The sequence below is a fragment of the Sinohyriopsis cumingii genome, chromosome 3 (assembly GCF_028554795.1).
Source record: "Sinohyriopsis cumingii isolate HCF-2022 chromosome 3, ASM2855479v2, whole genome shotgun sequence".
NCBI classification, from domain to species: Eukaryota; Metazoa; Mollusca; class Bivalvia; order Unionida; family Unionidae; genus Sinohyriopsis; species Sinohyriopsis cumingii.
The window spans coordinates 147,443,690-147,459,640 of record NC_142963.1 but is presented as its reverse complement, the minus strand read 5'-3'; the positions used below and the strand labels follow the sequence as shown (position 1 = coordinate 147,459,640).

General features: G+C 34.1%; 1 protein-coding gene across 3 annotated transcripts in view; it reads right to left on the bottom strand.

Moving 5' to 3' along the window:
- The window catches only part of LOC149804103 (uncharacterized), a 37,353-nt gene that overhangs the window by 7,500 nt on the left and 13,902 nt on the right, over positions 1 to 15,951 (bottom strand). For all 3 annotated transcript variants that reach the window (XR_016420302.1, XM_089954069.1, XM_089954070.1), the window contains 7 exons: positions 13,166 to 13,234; positions 6,566 to 6,879; positions 4,369 to 4,509; positions 3,484 to 3,681; positions 1,857 to 1,969; positions 1,103 to 1,334; positions 398 to 614 (listed from right to left, as the gene is read on the bottom strand). Coding sequence is in view for 2 of the 3 variants with exons in the window: in XM_089954069.1 (XP_089810195.1) it covers positions 398 to 614; positions 1,103 to 1,334; positions 1,857 to 1,969; positions 3,484 to 3,681; positions 4,369 to 4,509; positions 6,566 to 6,879; positions 13,166 to 13,234 (1,284 nt within the window). In the remaining variant the exon portion in view is untranslated. The remainder of the gene's footprint in view (positions 1 to 397; positions 615 to 1,102; positions 1,335 to 1,856; positions 1,970 to 3,483; positions 3,682 to 4,368; positions 4,510 to 6,565; positions 6,880 to 13,165; positions 13,235 to 15,951) is intronic.

The window sequence follows — 15,951 nt, the reverse complement described above, 5'->3', positions numbered from 1 at the left end:
AACATAGCCGTTTTTATGTTTTATTTGTTTGTCTTGTCTATGTTTTGTATTTGCCTTTGAAAAAGACTCATTAAAGAGTCGAAAGCGCTCAAGCTAATTAGATACTAGTTTTGCACTGTTCCATGTCAGTTTATTGCATTAATCTTAATTAATCCCTGACACACGTGATCTCTTGTTGGATCCAGTACACTTGAAAGGATTGTTATTCGCCATATTCCTTTATAACGATCATAAGGATATACATCTTGTATGTCGCACACAGCCAGTACGCACATTTGCACACGCACATTGAATAGCATTACAAATTTAATTTGCCAATAAAAGAGGAACAAATGTTGGTCGAGGTAAACAACTCATTTTATACGTTCGATAGTGAACCTTTGCAATCTGTACATACCTTCACATTTGGTTATTTGATCTTCCATCAACTCAAAGTCTCGCTTGAATACACGAATGATTTTGTTCTTTATGTCGTCCACAATGTTATTGCTTTTCTCCCATTTTGTTAGAACGGCGGCTACCTTCTGTGCTGATTTGTCCTCTAGTTCTTTACGCAGCTTCCTGTTGTCCTTGGTAGTTGGACATTCTTCCGGTGTCCAGTTGAATAGCTCTTTCTAAAAAAGTTGCAATTGCTTCATGTTTTAGTAACGTACAATATTCCAATAAGAACATATTAAGCGCCACATTCACACGAAATATTCACATTCAATCTTTTTGTATTAATTCGTGTTTGAAAATGATTACACAACAAATACAACATAATTTCTGTAGAATATTATTATATTAGGAAAGATCAGAAATAGAACTTAAATTGTCCAATAATCTTCTAATAAGATTAATAACTTTTCAACTGCTTCGTTAATGTAGTTTATCTCTTGGCTTTTATAATAGGTATTAAATGTACTCAAACAACTGCGTTTGGAATAGTCAGATAGCTTGAGAGGTGGTTTTCACAGGAAATAACTTTTATGGGAGGTTTCTGTAAATAGCTAGCTGGCTGGTTGGAACATAATATGAAACAATAATCAATTTATGGAAACTTTGCAAAATGCTGCTTTGCTTATTTTAAAGCTGATTTGTGAGGAATATTGCAAAATCGAACCTGAAGTTCTTGAGATTTCAACGCATCCTCTACTTTTTTGCAAATTAGGTCAACCTCTGTATCCATGTTTCTCTTCAGATTGGCCAACGATTCGTCGGCATTTTTCTCTATTAGATTCATCTGCTTCTGGATGGCTTCGAACTTCTCTTGCACCTTGTCTTTGTTTTTGGAGGCGAGTACTCGCGATACTTTAAGCGAATATGCGGAACGCTTCAACATGGCTGATATCCATCTGTAGTATAAAAGAAAAAACTAGCATAATTTATGACATATATGGTGAATAAACTATGTTACTGAATACTTAAGATACTGGACACAATACAACTGAACAGTTGCGAAATACAAAAATAAATTTTATATAAAACTAACAGAACTCAGAAAATGTGGCTTGGTGCTCAATGTAGTATAATCAGTGAGCTAGAAACAAATACCCCAATTATTATACATTCTCGACCTACGTCATTTTCATGTTAAAAATAGTGTTTTCAAAGCTAGAAACATAGTCACACCACATCGCCTAACTATTCAGGACAAGCTAATAATGGAACCTAGATGTCCACTGTATGGATTTGGAACGATTCGGAACAAAACGTGTTGGTGTGATTTTCTAAGCATTTTGGTTTCTGCCTTTGAATTGCAAGGCTGAAAGAACATCATATGTGCGTCAGTTTGTTTGATTTGCTTTTAATCACATATATATGTACATTACGTTATGCTGTGTTACAAGAACTGAGCACAAGCCCGATATTTTTACCTGTAGTGACTATTGAGCCTGCTCCTAAGGCTGTCGTGTAACAAAATGGAGATGGCCGAAGACAGCTTCTTGTGGTCAGCTGTCTGTGTGCCATATTCGATAGCTTGAGCTGCCTGTGAAACAAGGTAAACACTTATGTTAATAACATATAAGAATTCGTGGGGGTATTGTGTCCTACAGTTTTTTTTTTGTCAAACAAACGAAAATGTATTAAATAGCAGCTAATTCATTCCATGACATTTCTACAAAAACGTCCAAACCGACATTTTTAAATTAAAGGTATTTTCAGCAACTTTTAACGAATAAAAGTGTTAATAGCTCGTGGCATCCCTGAGTTCTTCAGGATTTTAGGATAATTCAGTCTATTCTGGTATCACCTTTGTACCAATGTGGATAGACACAGATTCGTATTCCAATTCAGCCATTGTTATATTTCCTATTTGAAGAGAAGCTCAGAGGACGCCACGTAACGAAATATGTAATATTTATTTACGAAGAAACATTTAGCAACTTAACACCACAAGCCTTTTGGTTGCATTGATATAGCAAATACCACAAGACTGCGCTCCTAATTTCCATGGCATTTCACTGCAACGAGGAACTGATTTCTGCAACAATCTTACAGGATATCTGCTCTTCTTCTGATCTCATTTTCCATGATATTCACAAAAATGTTAAAACACCCCAATGTATAAGTTTCAAATCTTTACAGGCGGATATATCCCTCCAATGTTAACTGCCGAATTCTTTTTTGTCCAGTTCAACGCTAAAATGACATTACGAAACAAAGCTGATTCTGGTATCAATGGGTCTATGCAGGCAGTGACGTTATTTACAATGTCATCAGTGGAAGGGTTTGCTAAAATGTATGCGATCGAAACTTCAAGACTTATGCCATGGCTGATAGTATTAAGTTTCAGGATGCATTGTTGTAAGGAGACTCTACCAATTTTCTTACATGGCATTTTCGGACCAGTACAAATAATAAAAGACGGAGGGCCAGCGGAAAAGCATTGGAAGGAGGACCCTTTCCCCAGGAAACACACAACATAAATGCATCAATACGCAGGTTAAAGGTAAAACGGTAAAATGTTCATTCAAACAAAAGAGATAGAATTTATTGCATATGAAAGTAGCATGTGTGCGTGCTCGCGTGCGTATGTATGTATACATCTATGGATGGATGGATGGATGGATGGATGGATTCGGATGGATGGATGAATGCATGCCGCATTTTTAAATGTTAAAATTGCATATGATTTTGTATCAATAACTATATACGTTGCAAACATGCAGAACCTGGCAAACCAACACCTACATAATAATAGCCACTCAAACAGATACAGTTCGCTTTTCAAAAGGTGTCTTCAAAATGAATTACTTACGCGCTTCACTAGCTACTGTACCTCAACGATCCAGTTCAAACAGGGCCTGGTATTACAATCTGTACTTTCCCTACTAAGTGAATTCAAGGAGCGACCAACATTAAACTGCACAAAGTATGTAGGTAGGTTTGTGAGCATATATGCCTGCATATATATATATATATATATATATATATATATATATATATATATATATATATATATATATATATGAGAATTATAATTTTCTTTCTTTCTCTTACTTCTGTCAGTGAGATATAACAGAGCTGGTCTTCTTTTAATCCCGGGTATAAGCTGCTAAGTTTTTTCCATATGAAATCCTGTAGAGCAGGACGGTCATTTTCAGGAATTTGGTCCCATTTGTTTACCACGAACAGTGCAGCCTCTGGGTTAAAATCCTCACCAGCAGATGTGACCACAGTCCGAAGAAAGTCTTGCAGCTTGGAGTGAAATAATAATAATAATAATAATAATAATAATAATAATAATAATAATAATAATAATAAGAAGAAGAAGAAGATGATGATGATGAAGAAAGAGAAATACGCCATGGTGACTTTACATCTGACATATCACATGGCATATTTTATATCCCCCAGGGGTAGAGATGGTTAAATGTACTCTTGTAATGTTCAAGATTGGATTATCTAAACAATTTCACGCCACCTGTCCAGGTGTTTATCGGGTATATATTACTCAACGTGATGTTCCTCCAAAGATGTACAGAAAGGTGTATAAACTTTCTGTTCTTAAGCATCATGGGTATCTCGATTGTTCAATAGACATAATGGTATTCAAAATCAGCATATGCGTGTGCGTGTGCGTGTGAGCTCGCAACAAACTGAGAACGAAGAATCGTGCGAAACTAAATTATAACTGGCTGGTTTACAACTATTCATTGTCAGTCTGTTACATTTTTGCACACACACACACACACACAAAGGCACACACACACGCGCACATATACATACAAACATTATATACACTGTATATATATATATATATATATATATATATATATATATATATATATATATATATATATATAGATAGATAGATAGATAGATAGATAGATAGATAGATAGATAGAGAGAGAGAGAGAGAGAGAGAGAGAGAGAGAGATTTACCCTTCCTTTCGAAACACCCCCCGCATTAGTGCTATTTATGACGTAAATCGAGCCAAAGGACTTTTCCAAGTATTTGCTGATGTATTTCATCATTTTGCCCGCTCCACCGATTCCAGGAGTGTCCACAATGACGATACCATCCTAGTAAATTTCATTAATAAAAAACTTTAAGAAAAAGTCTTTCTCATGACAGCATACACTAATATAAAGTAAAGTAAAACAGCCTTTCATTTTCAGGATCAATTTAAACGCCATGAAATAGATACAATGTGCTGAAAGAAAGATAATAAGTCCTAAATGTGAACGACAAGCTAGGAGAAACTATAGAAATGGAGAAATAGGAAAAACATAGACTAAAATATCGGCGTAATGGTCATTCTACAGGAAAGTAGCATTATGACCTAAAGGAGATATCCCTGAAAGATGACTAACTTTTGCGTGAAACACTGATGGAAAGTGTTTATGAAAGCATAGCATGCTTATAAACAGATGGATGTACATTAACATTAATATGTTACTTGCATTCAGTAATTTCCGTCGAAATATGGATTTTTCGCATTGATCTTTTTCTCCATTGCGGAATGAAAGCTTATCTAATAAAACCAGATGTGTTCTAAAAGCTACGAGCATATAGTGTTCATAAGTCAGTGGAAAGATCCACATTATTCCAGAATCTAATCGGCTCTCAGTCTGTACTGCCCCATGTCCGTTTCTTCAGTCTGTACTGTCCCATGTCCGTTTCTCTCAGTTTGTACTGTCCCATGTCCGTTTCTCTCAGTCTGTACTGTCCCATGTCCGTTTCTCTCAGTCTGTACTGTTCCATGTATGTTTCCATGTATGGGCACAGTTGCAGAGATTTGGTGATGTGTTCCAATGATTGATACTTCATCACATCCTAGTCCAAGGTATGCTAGTGTCTTAGCTAATATATATATATATATATATATATATATATATATATATATATATATATATATATATATATATATATATATATATATATATATATATATATATATATATATAAGAATTTCCCTCTCTCAGAATACATTAATAAATGCTGCTTCTCCAAATATCTCCGTTCCCTATACTAGCTCATGCAGATCTGACGATGACGAAAATAGGAAACTTTGCAAAGAAATGTTCTGTCAGTGTATAAAACATGTACTAGAAGCTGAGAATCCATGTACCTTAAATACACGAAAACAGTTGGAGTCCATGTCCTTTCAAGAAATGCAAACAACGCTAGAGTCCATGTCGATAAATACATGAAAACAATATGAATCCATGTCCCTTCAAGAAATGCAAATAACGCTAGAGTCCGTGTCCCTTAAAGAAACGAAAACAATGCTGGAGTCTATGTCACTCCATACCATATTTGTCATAAATTTTGCTTTAGTTATCAAACTTCTTCCAGAGAAGCAGGAAATTTGTGCACCATACCTGTAATCGATTGTAATATGTACGAACATTAATCATAGCAGCATGCGTCTATACCTACCTACCTACCTATATACATACATACATAAATACATTCATACATACATACATACAGGCATATTTGTTACAAGATGTGCGATTGAATTTATTGCCGCTGTAAATAATAAATCTTGCTGTAAAAACGATCAAGGTGAGAGCGTTCGCCTCGGATGCGGGAGGTCGTGGGTTCGATCCCCGGCCGAGTCATACCAAAGACTTACAAAAATGGTACTAACAGCTGCCTCGCTAGGCGCTCAGCATTAAGAGGTTAGTGTTAGAACTGGTCGGCCCGGTGTCAGGATAATGTGGCTGGGTGGGACATCATGCTACATATCTGCGGCATGATGCGCCAGTGCTAGATATCAGTATAAACTGCCACAATGCAGACATCGTAGCGATATGACTGAAAAATTGTTAAAGCTACGTAAAAAATTCAAATCACACACACACACACACACAAACGATCAAACGTATAAACATCGCACAGTCGATTTGCTGAGATGGGTACTGAATAGTATTATTTGTGTTATGTATATTTTCCTTTCATTGTTTGTTATTTGTTATCACTAAGTGTTATGAATAATTTTAGTTATAATTGACCGTGCCAAAAATCAAGTTCATTGTGTGCCTGTTAAGAGTCTTTTATTCTGTAAACAAGATAATGCAAAGCTTATATTTCTCTGAGTGTGTGTGTGTATATATTTATATTTATATATACCTCCAACATAGGAAACGGCCAAACCACTTCTATACGCTCAACTGGACATTCGCCATTGTCATCTACTTCCTTTAGATATTTATTTAATAATTCCTGCCCCTTGCTTTCGCTTATATTAAGGCGCTCCGGTGCCTTTCGGCCTTTCTTCCCATTTTCTAGGTGGACGGAACGGTAATAAACAGTAGCTTCCTTTACTCCGCTTTTGTCCGATCTTATCTCACACATAGTTGCCGTAGACGAAAGCTGACTCGTCGGGAGAAGTTCACAACCAAGCAAAAGGTTAATCAACGTGCTCTTTCCAGCGGTGGTTTCACCTATATATATAAAAGCATGTACTATGTTCGCTGTGACATAAATTCTTTCCCACGAGATCACGTGCTATTGTTATGTATATTTAATCTAAAGTGTTTGCTTAACAATTGACAATGATTGTAAATTGTACTTTAGAATATGGTCACTCATGAAGAGAATTGACAGATCGTTTGTGGACAATGGCACATAGAAACGCTATATAATCTATAGTCTGTATTATGTACATTGACTGCCCAGAAGAAGAAAAAAATTGAAAAGATACAGGGAACATGTACAAGTTAATTGTTTGAGTTGAATAAAGAGTACGAATTATGACTACATTTTACCTTCTACCAATTTCAAATCTTTTTTTTTTTTTTTGGTTTCTTTTTTTATCGTTCTTTTATGTGCTATGACGACTTTATGGTTATAAACTTAGTAACAGACAGAATCGAATCCAGCACGTTTTGTAACACGTAACAAATATTTTCATTATCAGAGTTATAAAATGAAAATGTAAGTATTATGAATTGAACCCACAATAATCCTAAAAACGTTATATTAAAGTCCAAAAGAATTTAATGTTCCGACTGTTTTATTCAAGTCCAAAAGAATTGAATGTTCTGACTGTTGTATTCAAGTCCAAAAGAATAGAATGTTCTGACTGTTTTATTCAAGTCCAAAAGAATTTAATGTTCTGACTGTTGTATTCAAGTCCAAAATAATTGAATGTTCTGACTGTTTTATTCAAGTCCAAAAGAATTGAATGTTCCGACTGTTGTATTCAAGTCCAAAAGAATAGAATGTTCTGACTGTTTTATTCAAGTCCAAAAGAATTTAATGTTCTGACTGTTGTATTCAAGTCCAAAAGAATAGAATGTTCTGACTGTTTTATTCAAGTCCAAAAGAATTGAATGTTCCGACTGTTTTATTCAAGTCCAAAAGAATTTAATGTTCTGACTGTTGTATTCAAGTCCAAAAGAATTTAATGTTCTGAATGTTGTATTCAAGTCCAAAAGAATAGAATGTTCTGACTGTTTTATTCAAGTCCAAAAGAATTGAATGTTCCGACTGTTTTATTCAAGTCCAAAGGTATTTAATGTTCTGACTGTTGTATTCAAGTCCAAAAGAATTTAATGTTCTGACTGTTGTATTCAAGTCCAAAAGAATTTAATGTTCTGAATGTTGTATTCAAGTCCAAAAGAATAGAATGTTCTGACTGTTTTATTCAAGTCCAAAAGAATTTAATGTTCTGAATGTTGTATTCAAGTCCAAAGGTATTTAATGTTCCGACTGTTTTATTCAAGTCCAAAAGAATTTAATGTTCTGACTGTTGTATTCAAGTCCAAAAGAACTTAATGTTCCGACTGTTTTATTCAAGTCCAAAGGTATTTAATGTTCTGAATGTTGTATTCAAGTCCAAAAGAATTTAATGTTCCGACTGTTTTATTCAAGTCCAAAAGAATTTAATGTTCTGACTGTTGTATTCAAGTCCAAAAGAACTTAATGTTCCGACTGTTTTATTCAAGTCCAAAGGTATTTAATGTTCTGAATGTTGTATTCAAGTCCAAAAGAATTTAATGTTCTGACTGTTTTATTCAAGTCCAAAAGAATTTAATGTTCTGACTGTTTTATTCAAGTCCAAAGGTATTTAATGTTCCGACTGTTTTATTCAAGTCCAAAGGTATTTAATGTTCTGACTGTTTTATTCAAGTCCAAAAGAATTTAATGTTCTGACTGTTTTATTCAAGTCCAAAGGTATTTAATGTTCCGACTGTTTTATTCAAGTCCAAAGGTATTTAATGTTCTGACTGTTGTATTCAAGTCCAAAAGAATTTAATGTTCTGACTGTTTTATTCAAGTCCAAAGGTATTTAATGTTCCGACTGTTTTATTCAAGTCCAAAGGTATTTAATGTTCTGACTGTTGTATTCAAGTCCAAAAGAATTTAATGTTCTGACTGTTTTATTCAAGTCCAAAAGAATTTAATGTTCTGACTGTTTTATTCAAGTCCAAAAGAATTTAATGTTCTGACTGTTTTATTCAAGTCCAAAAGAATTTAATGTTCTGACTGTTTTATTCAAGTCCAAAGGTATTTAATGTTCCGACTGTTTTATTCAAGTCCAAAGGTATTTAATGTTCTGACTGTTGTATTCAAGTCCAAAAGAATTTAATGTTCTGACTGTTTTATTCAAGTCCAAAAGAATTTAATGTTCTGACTGTTTTATTCAAGTCCAAAGGTATTTAATGTTCCGACTGTTTTATTCAAGTCCAAAGGTATTTAATGTTCTGACTGTTTTATTCAAGTCCAAAGGTATTTAATGTTCCGACTGTTTTATTCAAGTCCAAAGGTATTTAATGTTCTGACTGTTGTATTCAAGTCCAAAAGAATTTAATGTTCTGACTGTTTTATTCAAGTCCAAAAGAATTTAATGTTCTGACTGTTTTATTCAAGTCCAAAAGAATTGAATGTTCCGACTGTTTTATTCAAGTCCAAAGGTATTTAATGTTCTGACTGTTTTATTCAAGTCCAAAGGTATTTAATGTTCTGACTGTTTTATTCAAGTCCAAAAGAATTTAATGTTCTGACTGTTTTATTCAAGTCCAAAGGTATTTAATGTTCCGACTGTTTTATTCAAGTCCAAAGGTATTTAATGTTCTGAATGTTTTATTCAAGTCCAAAAGAATTTAATGTTCTGACTGTTTTATTCAAGTCCAAAGGTATTTAATGTTCCGACTGTTTTATTCAAGTCCAAAGGTATTTAATGTTCTGACTGTTGTATTCAAGTCCAAAAGAATTTAATGTTCTGACTGTTTTATTCAAGTCCAAAAGAATTTAATGTTCTGACTGTTTTATTCAAGTCCAAAAGAATTTAATGTTCTGACTGTTTTATTCAAGTCCAAAGGTATTTAATGTTCCGACTGTTTTATTCAAGTCCAAAGGTATTTAATGTTCTGACTGTTGTATTCAAGTCCAAAAGAATTTAATGTTCTGACTGTTTTATTCAAGTCCAAAAGAATTTAATGTTCTGACTGTTTTATTCAAGTCCAAAGGTATTTAATGTTCCGACTGTTTTATTCAAGTCCAAAGGTATTTAATGTTCTGACTGTTTTATTCAAGTCCAAAGGTATTTAATGTTCCGACTGTTTTATTCAAGTCCAAAGGTATTTAATGTTCTGACTGTTGTATTCAAGTCCAAAAGAATTTAATGTTCTGACTGTTTTATTCAAGTCCAAAAGAATTTAATGTTCTGACTGTTTTATTCAAGTCCAAAAGAATTGAATGTTCCGACTGTTTTATTCAAGTCCAAAGGTATTTAATGTTCCGACTGTTTTATTCAAGTCCAAAGGTATTTAATGTTCTGACTGTTGTATTCAAGTCCAAAAGAATTTAATGTTCTGACTGTTTTATTCAAGTCCAAAAGAATTTAATGTTCCGACTGTTTTATTCAAGTCCAAAAGAATTGAATGTTCCGACTGTTTTATTCAAGTCCAAAGGTATTTAATGTTCTGAATGTTGTATTCAAGTCCAAAAGAATTTAATGTTCTGACTGTTGTATTCAAGTCCAAAAGAATAGAATGTTCTGACTGTTTTATTCAAGTCCAAAAGAATTGAATGTTCCGACTGTTTTATTCAAGTCCAAAGGTATTTAATGTTCTGACTGTTGTATTCAAGTCCAAAAGAATTTAATGTTCTGACTGTTGTATTCAAGTCCAAAAGAATAGAATGTTCTGACTGTTTTATTCAAGTCCAAAAGAATTGAATGTTCCGACTGTTTTATTCAAGTCCAAAGGTATTTAATGTTCTGACTGTTGTATTCAAGTCCAAAAGAATTTAATGTTCTGACTGTTGTATTCAAGTCCAAAAGAACTTAATGTTCCGACTGTTTTATTCAAGTCCAAAAGAATTTGATGTTCTGACTGTTTTATTAAAGTCCAAAATAATTTAATGTTCTGACTGTTGTATTCAAGTCCAAAAGAATTTAATGTTCTGACTGTTGTATTCAAGTCCAAAAGAATTTGATGTTCTGACTGTTTTATTCAAGTCCAAAAGAATAGAATGTTCTGACTGTTTTATTCAAGTCCAAAAGAATTGAATGTTCCGACTGTTTTATTCAAGTCCAAAGGTATTTAATGTTCTGAATGTTGTATTCAAGTCCAAAAGAATTTAATGTTCTGACTGTTGTATTCAAGTCCAAAAGAATAGAATGTTCTGACTGTTTTATTCAAGTCCAAAAGAATTGAATGTTCCGACTGTTTTATTCAAGTCCAAAGGTATTTAATGTTCTGACTGTTGTATTCAAGTCCAAAAGAATTTAATGTTCTGACTGTTGTATTCAAGTCCAAAAGAACTTAATGTTCCGACTGTTTTATTCAAGTCCAAAAGAATTTGATGTTCTGACTGTTTTATTAAAGTCCAAAATAATTTAATGTTCTGACTGTTGTATTCAAGTCCAAAAGAATTTAATGTTCTGACTGTTGTATTCAAGTCCAAAAGAATTTGATGTTCTGACTGTTTTATTCAAGTCCAAAAGAATTTAATGTTCTGACTGTTGTATTCAAGTCCAAAAGAATTTAATGTTCTGACTGTTGTATTCAAGTCCAAAAGAACTTAATGTTCCGACTGTTTTATTCAAGTCCAAAGGTATTTAATGTTCTGAATGTTGTATTCAAGTCCAAAAGAATTTAATGTTCCGACTGTTTTATTCAAGTCCAAAGGTATTTAATGTTCTGAATGTTGTATTCAAGTCCAAAAGAACTTAATGTTCCGACTGTTTTATTCAAGTCCAAAGGTATTTAATGTTCTGAATGTTGTATTCAAGTCCAAAAGAATTTAATGTTCCGACTGTTTTATTCAAGTCCAAAAGAATTGAATGTTCCGACTGAATTTCTGCGAACAGTTCTGGCGCACGAAAATGTCATTGTCCAGAAATCCTTCCACTAATTCATTATAGTTCCAGATTAAATTTTAGTACAATGAACACTTTGGAATTCCAATGAATGATCAAAACAAATGTTTCCTCTCAAATTAGATGTAAACACTACATTCAATACGCATGCATAATGATGCTACAACAAGACTGACTACATTGTCCACGTACTTATTTATATAGCAACATAAGTGTTGAAAATGCATCCTGCCCTTACTCGCTGCGTTACATTTTGCAAACATCCCACATAGTAAAAGAACCCACCTGACCTAACCCATCCAGTGGGAAATAACTTAATTTTTCTACTAACTCACATGACCCCACGAGCCAATGAAAAGTTCCCTCAAACTTGTCGACAGGTTTTATAATAAATATTAATTATCGTAAACACCTAAGGCTTCAACTATTCACAGATCTTACACAATCTACTATCTTGATCTCTTGAAATAAAATTATATATATATATATATATATATATATATATATATATATATATATATATATATATATATATATATATATATCCAAAAAAACACGTCTGAATAATAACAACAGCAATAATAATAATAATAATACGGGTTTAGATTTAGTGCTTGACGTTTGTACATGACTGAAGATATAGCTTTTGCATACCGAACTTTTGTCGTGCTTTGTGATTGAGGGTTGCAAATTGAGTTCATGCCTACCTCATTTTTGTTATGCTTTTAAATAGTAAATAAGATGATGAGTTCAACAGCTAATGAAATTTCGGTTTTCCTAAGCAATCTCTTACGTTTTAAGTCGAAGGGGTATTGGTGTATATAGAGGCTTTGCAAACAATTGTTCATTCCTATTTTATGATCTGTTTGCGGACTAATTTACAAATGTGCTGAGATCTAATTCGAAGCGGGTTATTTATTTAAAGTATTCATTGGAATTAAGAAGTGCTCATTGACATTTTGGACTAATTCGCTACTTTGGGATTACCGAGAACTCTTTCAAAAAGATATTCTAGACTGTATCATTTTGGTTTATCAAGACATTCAAAACCATTGAAATTCAGTCGGAACATTCAATAATTTTGGATTTGTGATAGGACATTTGGGATTATTTGGGATTTATTTCACAATAATAATAATAATAATAATAATAATAGTAATATAGTTCCGTGCACGACATAACAGGCTATCCTCTATTGGAATACAGTGGTGCTTTTTTAGTGCTTTTAAGTTCAATGACTAACGCATACCTCATTAAGTTCTTACATTTAAACTACTGAATTATTCCCCTATTAGAGCAACAATTTTAGCTATACCTCACACAATTCGGGGAAATCTGGAGAACGTTCTATTCTTTTTTCAGTCAAGGAGCAACAAACGGATTACACCGGTTCTACATACCTGCAATGAGAATGGTGCACTCATTTTTGCTGAGTTCCGCTGGTCTATCTTGGAACTGTTTATCGATTTCTGCAGAAAATAGATACATCAATGAATAGTCTTTTGATGCTTTTGCTGTATTTGATACTGCTTATCGTTAAATACCAATCACTCAAACTCTCTACAATGATGTTGCCGAATGCATTAAAAAAATTTGTCCGTCTTTGTAAAGAAAAGTTTGATTTGAGTGGTGTTTTGCATAGTTTCAAATTATGACAGAAGTAGACATTAATGCTTTCTTTTGTTTTGCTCATATACTAGATACGCTCATACAGGTACTGCAAGAAAGAGCTTTTCTAAAGTATGAATTAGAAGGTCCCTCCACCAAAATAACCGTGGGCCCCCTATCTAGATTCCATCACATGTACTCTTTGCCTAGTGGATGAAGCCCTCTCTAAACAATATTTCTGCATCCACAACTGAATTGTATAACTATCTAATTTTAAGTTTCTTTCGCATATCTTCAAACTATCTTCTATTGTGGTCAGGTTCCTAATGGGACCTATTTTCGATGTAAAGTAAGTGTCAAGTTGTGAAGACAACCCCCATGTACACGACTTACCTGGGGTGGAGAATGTCGCCACGACATTGGCGACTGACCTTTGTTGCGCAAGATTGCGGCTTGAATTGATACTGGAAGGAACAAAGGGGAGGTTATCTTCAAAGGAACAAATTAACTGGTAAAACCGGAAAAAAGTTTTTTATTCACACCCAAGCAGTGACCTAGCCGCCTGAGAAAGAAATTTGACAAGCACGCGTGAAACTATACAGGCTACAGTTGAAAGAGACCCTGAGTTAGGGAAATATAGGTGGGGCTCCAGTCTGAAGCAGACCCTTATTCTACAGGTCATTCTACGATCACTTCTGTACTCGCCAGGATTTTGACCAACACAGAGGTTTAGTAAGTTAAGGAGTGAATTCGTGTAGGCGTACTCCGCATGCACGTCATTCTTAAAAGGGAGACCGGGAATTCAGACTTGAAAAGCTTCTTAAAGGTAAGAATTCTTCGCCCAAATTTGTTGAACATTAATGAGAGTTGTGAGTTTATTTGTAGTATGTGGATACTGATTTCCATTACTAGAAGTCACCTTTATCAGAGTTAATCTCACCTACTTATTTGAGTTATTTACCTATCGGAACGTTCTGTAGAAACATTAGTAGTATACAAGATTGAATTATGTAGATTGTTAGCCTGTGAACGGAATTAATTGTGTAATTTGCTGCTGTGTGCATCGTATTGAGCTATTGGATTTATTAATGAGTTATGTTAGAACTTATACTTGTTTTCATTTTGAATTTGAATGCATAGTTGTGAACTATGCGGAGTTAGGCATGTTGTCCTTGTGAAGTATCTGCATATTTGTATTTGAACATTATGTATGATTTGTAAGGTAAGGAATGCGTCTGATTGTTGTAATGTTGGTAGTTACTATATCGAGAATTAAACACGTGTTGGACAGAGTGCCGAAAGGTAACGAAGTAGGGAGAAGTTGTTATTGAGGTCACGGGACCGGACATAATAACTGAGGCAGACGTTTGAAGGCAGAACGGAAGTGGAGGAAGTGGAAGGGTGAAGGACGTAGTCGAGGGATGAAAGGGCTGCTAGAGTACCAGTCAAAGAAACGAAAATAATACAGATGAGTACAGGAAAAGAAAATAGTACAGATGAGTAAAGTAGCAGGGATAGATGGAAACACTCTCACGTTGCACATCAGATGATGAAATTGGCAGATCAAAATAGGTCGACTGAGTGGAGAAATTGTGGAAATTTACTTGTGGTGTTTGAATATTTAGATCTGGTATTAAATTGTTATTCCTCACTTTTGTTTTGTATATTATCCACCTGGATTGTCGACATTGTTGCCTTGGGGCTCGAAGCCATATATCCATCTATTTAAAAGTTTTAAATTACGAGATTAGCAATAATACCCTTGGAGACAACGTTGCAATAAGTTTTGGAAAATTGTAAATGGCATTGTCTCTAACCAAAATAGGAAAAACGACAATAAAAGGTCAACATTACAATGCGTCACTGGGCGACAAACCGACAATTTAAAACCAATTTATGATGTGCGTGCACTTTCTGCGCATCAAACTGAGCATGCAGGTATGCAAAGCCTTTCTATAGATCATCGAGTTTTACAGTTAGTTTTATCATAATGGAAACGTTATGGAAAACTGTCAGTCGAGGAAAGAAACAATCTTTACGTTGCTGCCCTCCACGAAGACTTAAAGTATAAATATTTGTTCAGAATTCCAAGCAGATCAGTTTAGCTTATTGTTAAGATTTAAGACTGGTTTAAAGGATAAATTTCTTCATTAGCAAAACCCGAGTCTATTTCGATGTTATTTGTGTCGGAAAAGAATGAATTCGAAGCGACTGAAACACTAAATATTCACCAATGCGCCGTAGGTTCTGTTCAAAGAACTGTTACGTGAACGCGATTTCACTAGTATTGAAGTTTCAATGGCGCTATTAACAAACAAACACAACATCCATCACATTCCTGCCTGGTTCCAATTGTTTCATTTTTCATGTTACTTCTGTTTCAGCTTCAATCTGTTTTGTTTATCCTCTTCTTTAGCAGCATTGTATTGACAAAGACAAGACGTTACACACCGAAATATTTTTGTTCGATAGTTTATGGTGATTTTGGTAAAAACCTATAATAATATATGAATGAAACATTTCCGCAAAATCGACAAACCAAATTGTGCGTCGTCAATGGTAGCAACTACATCAGATT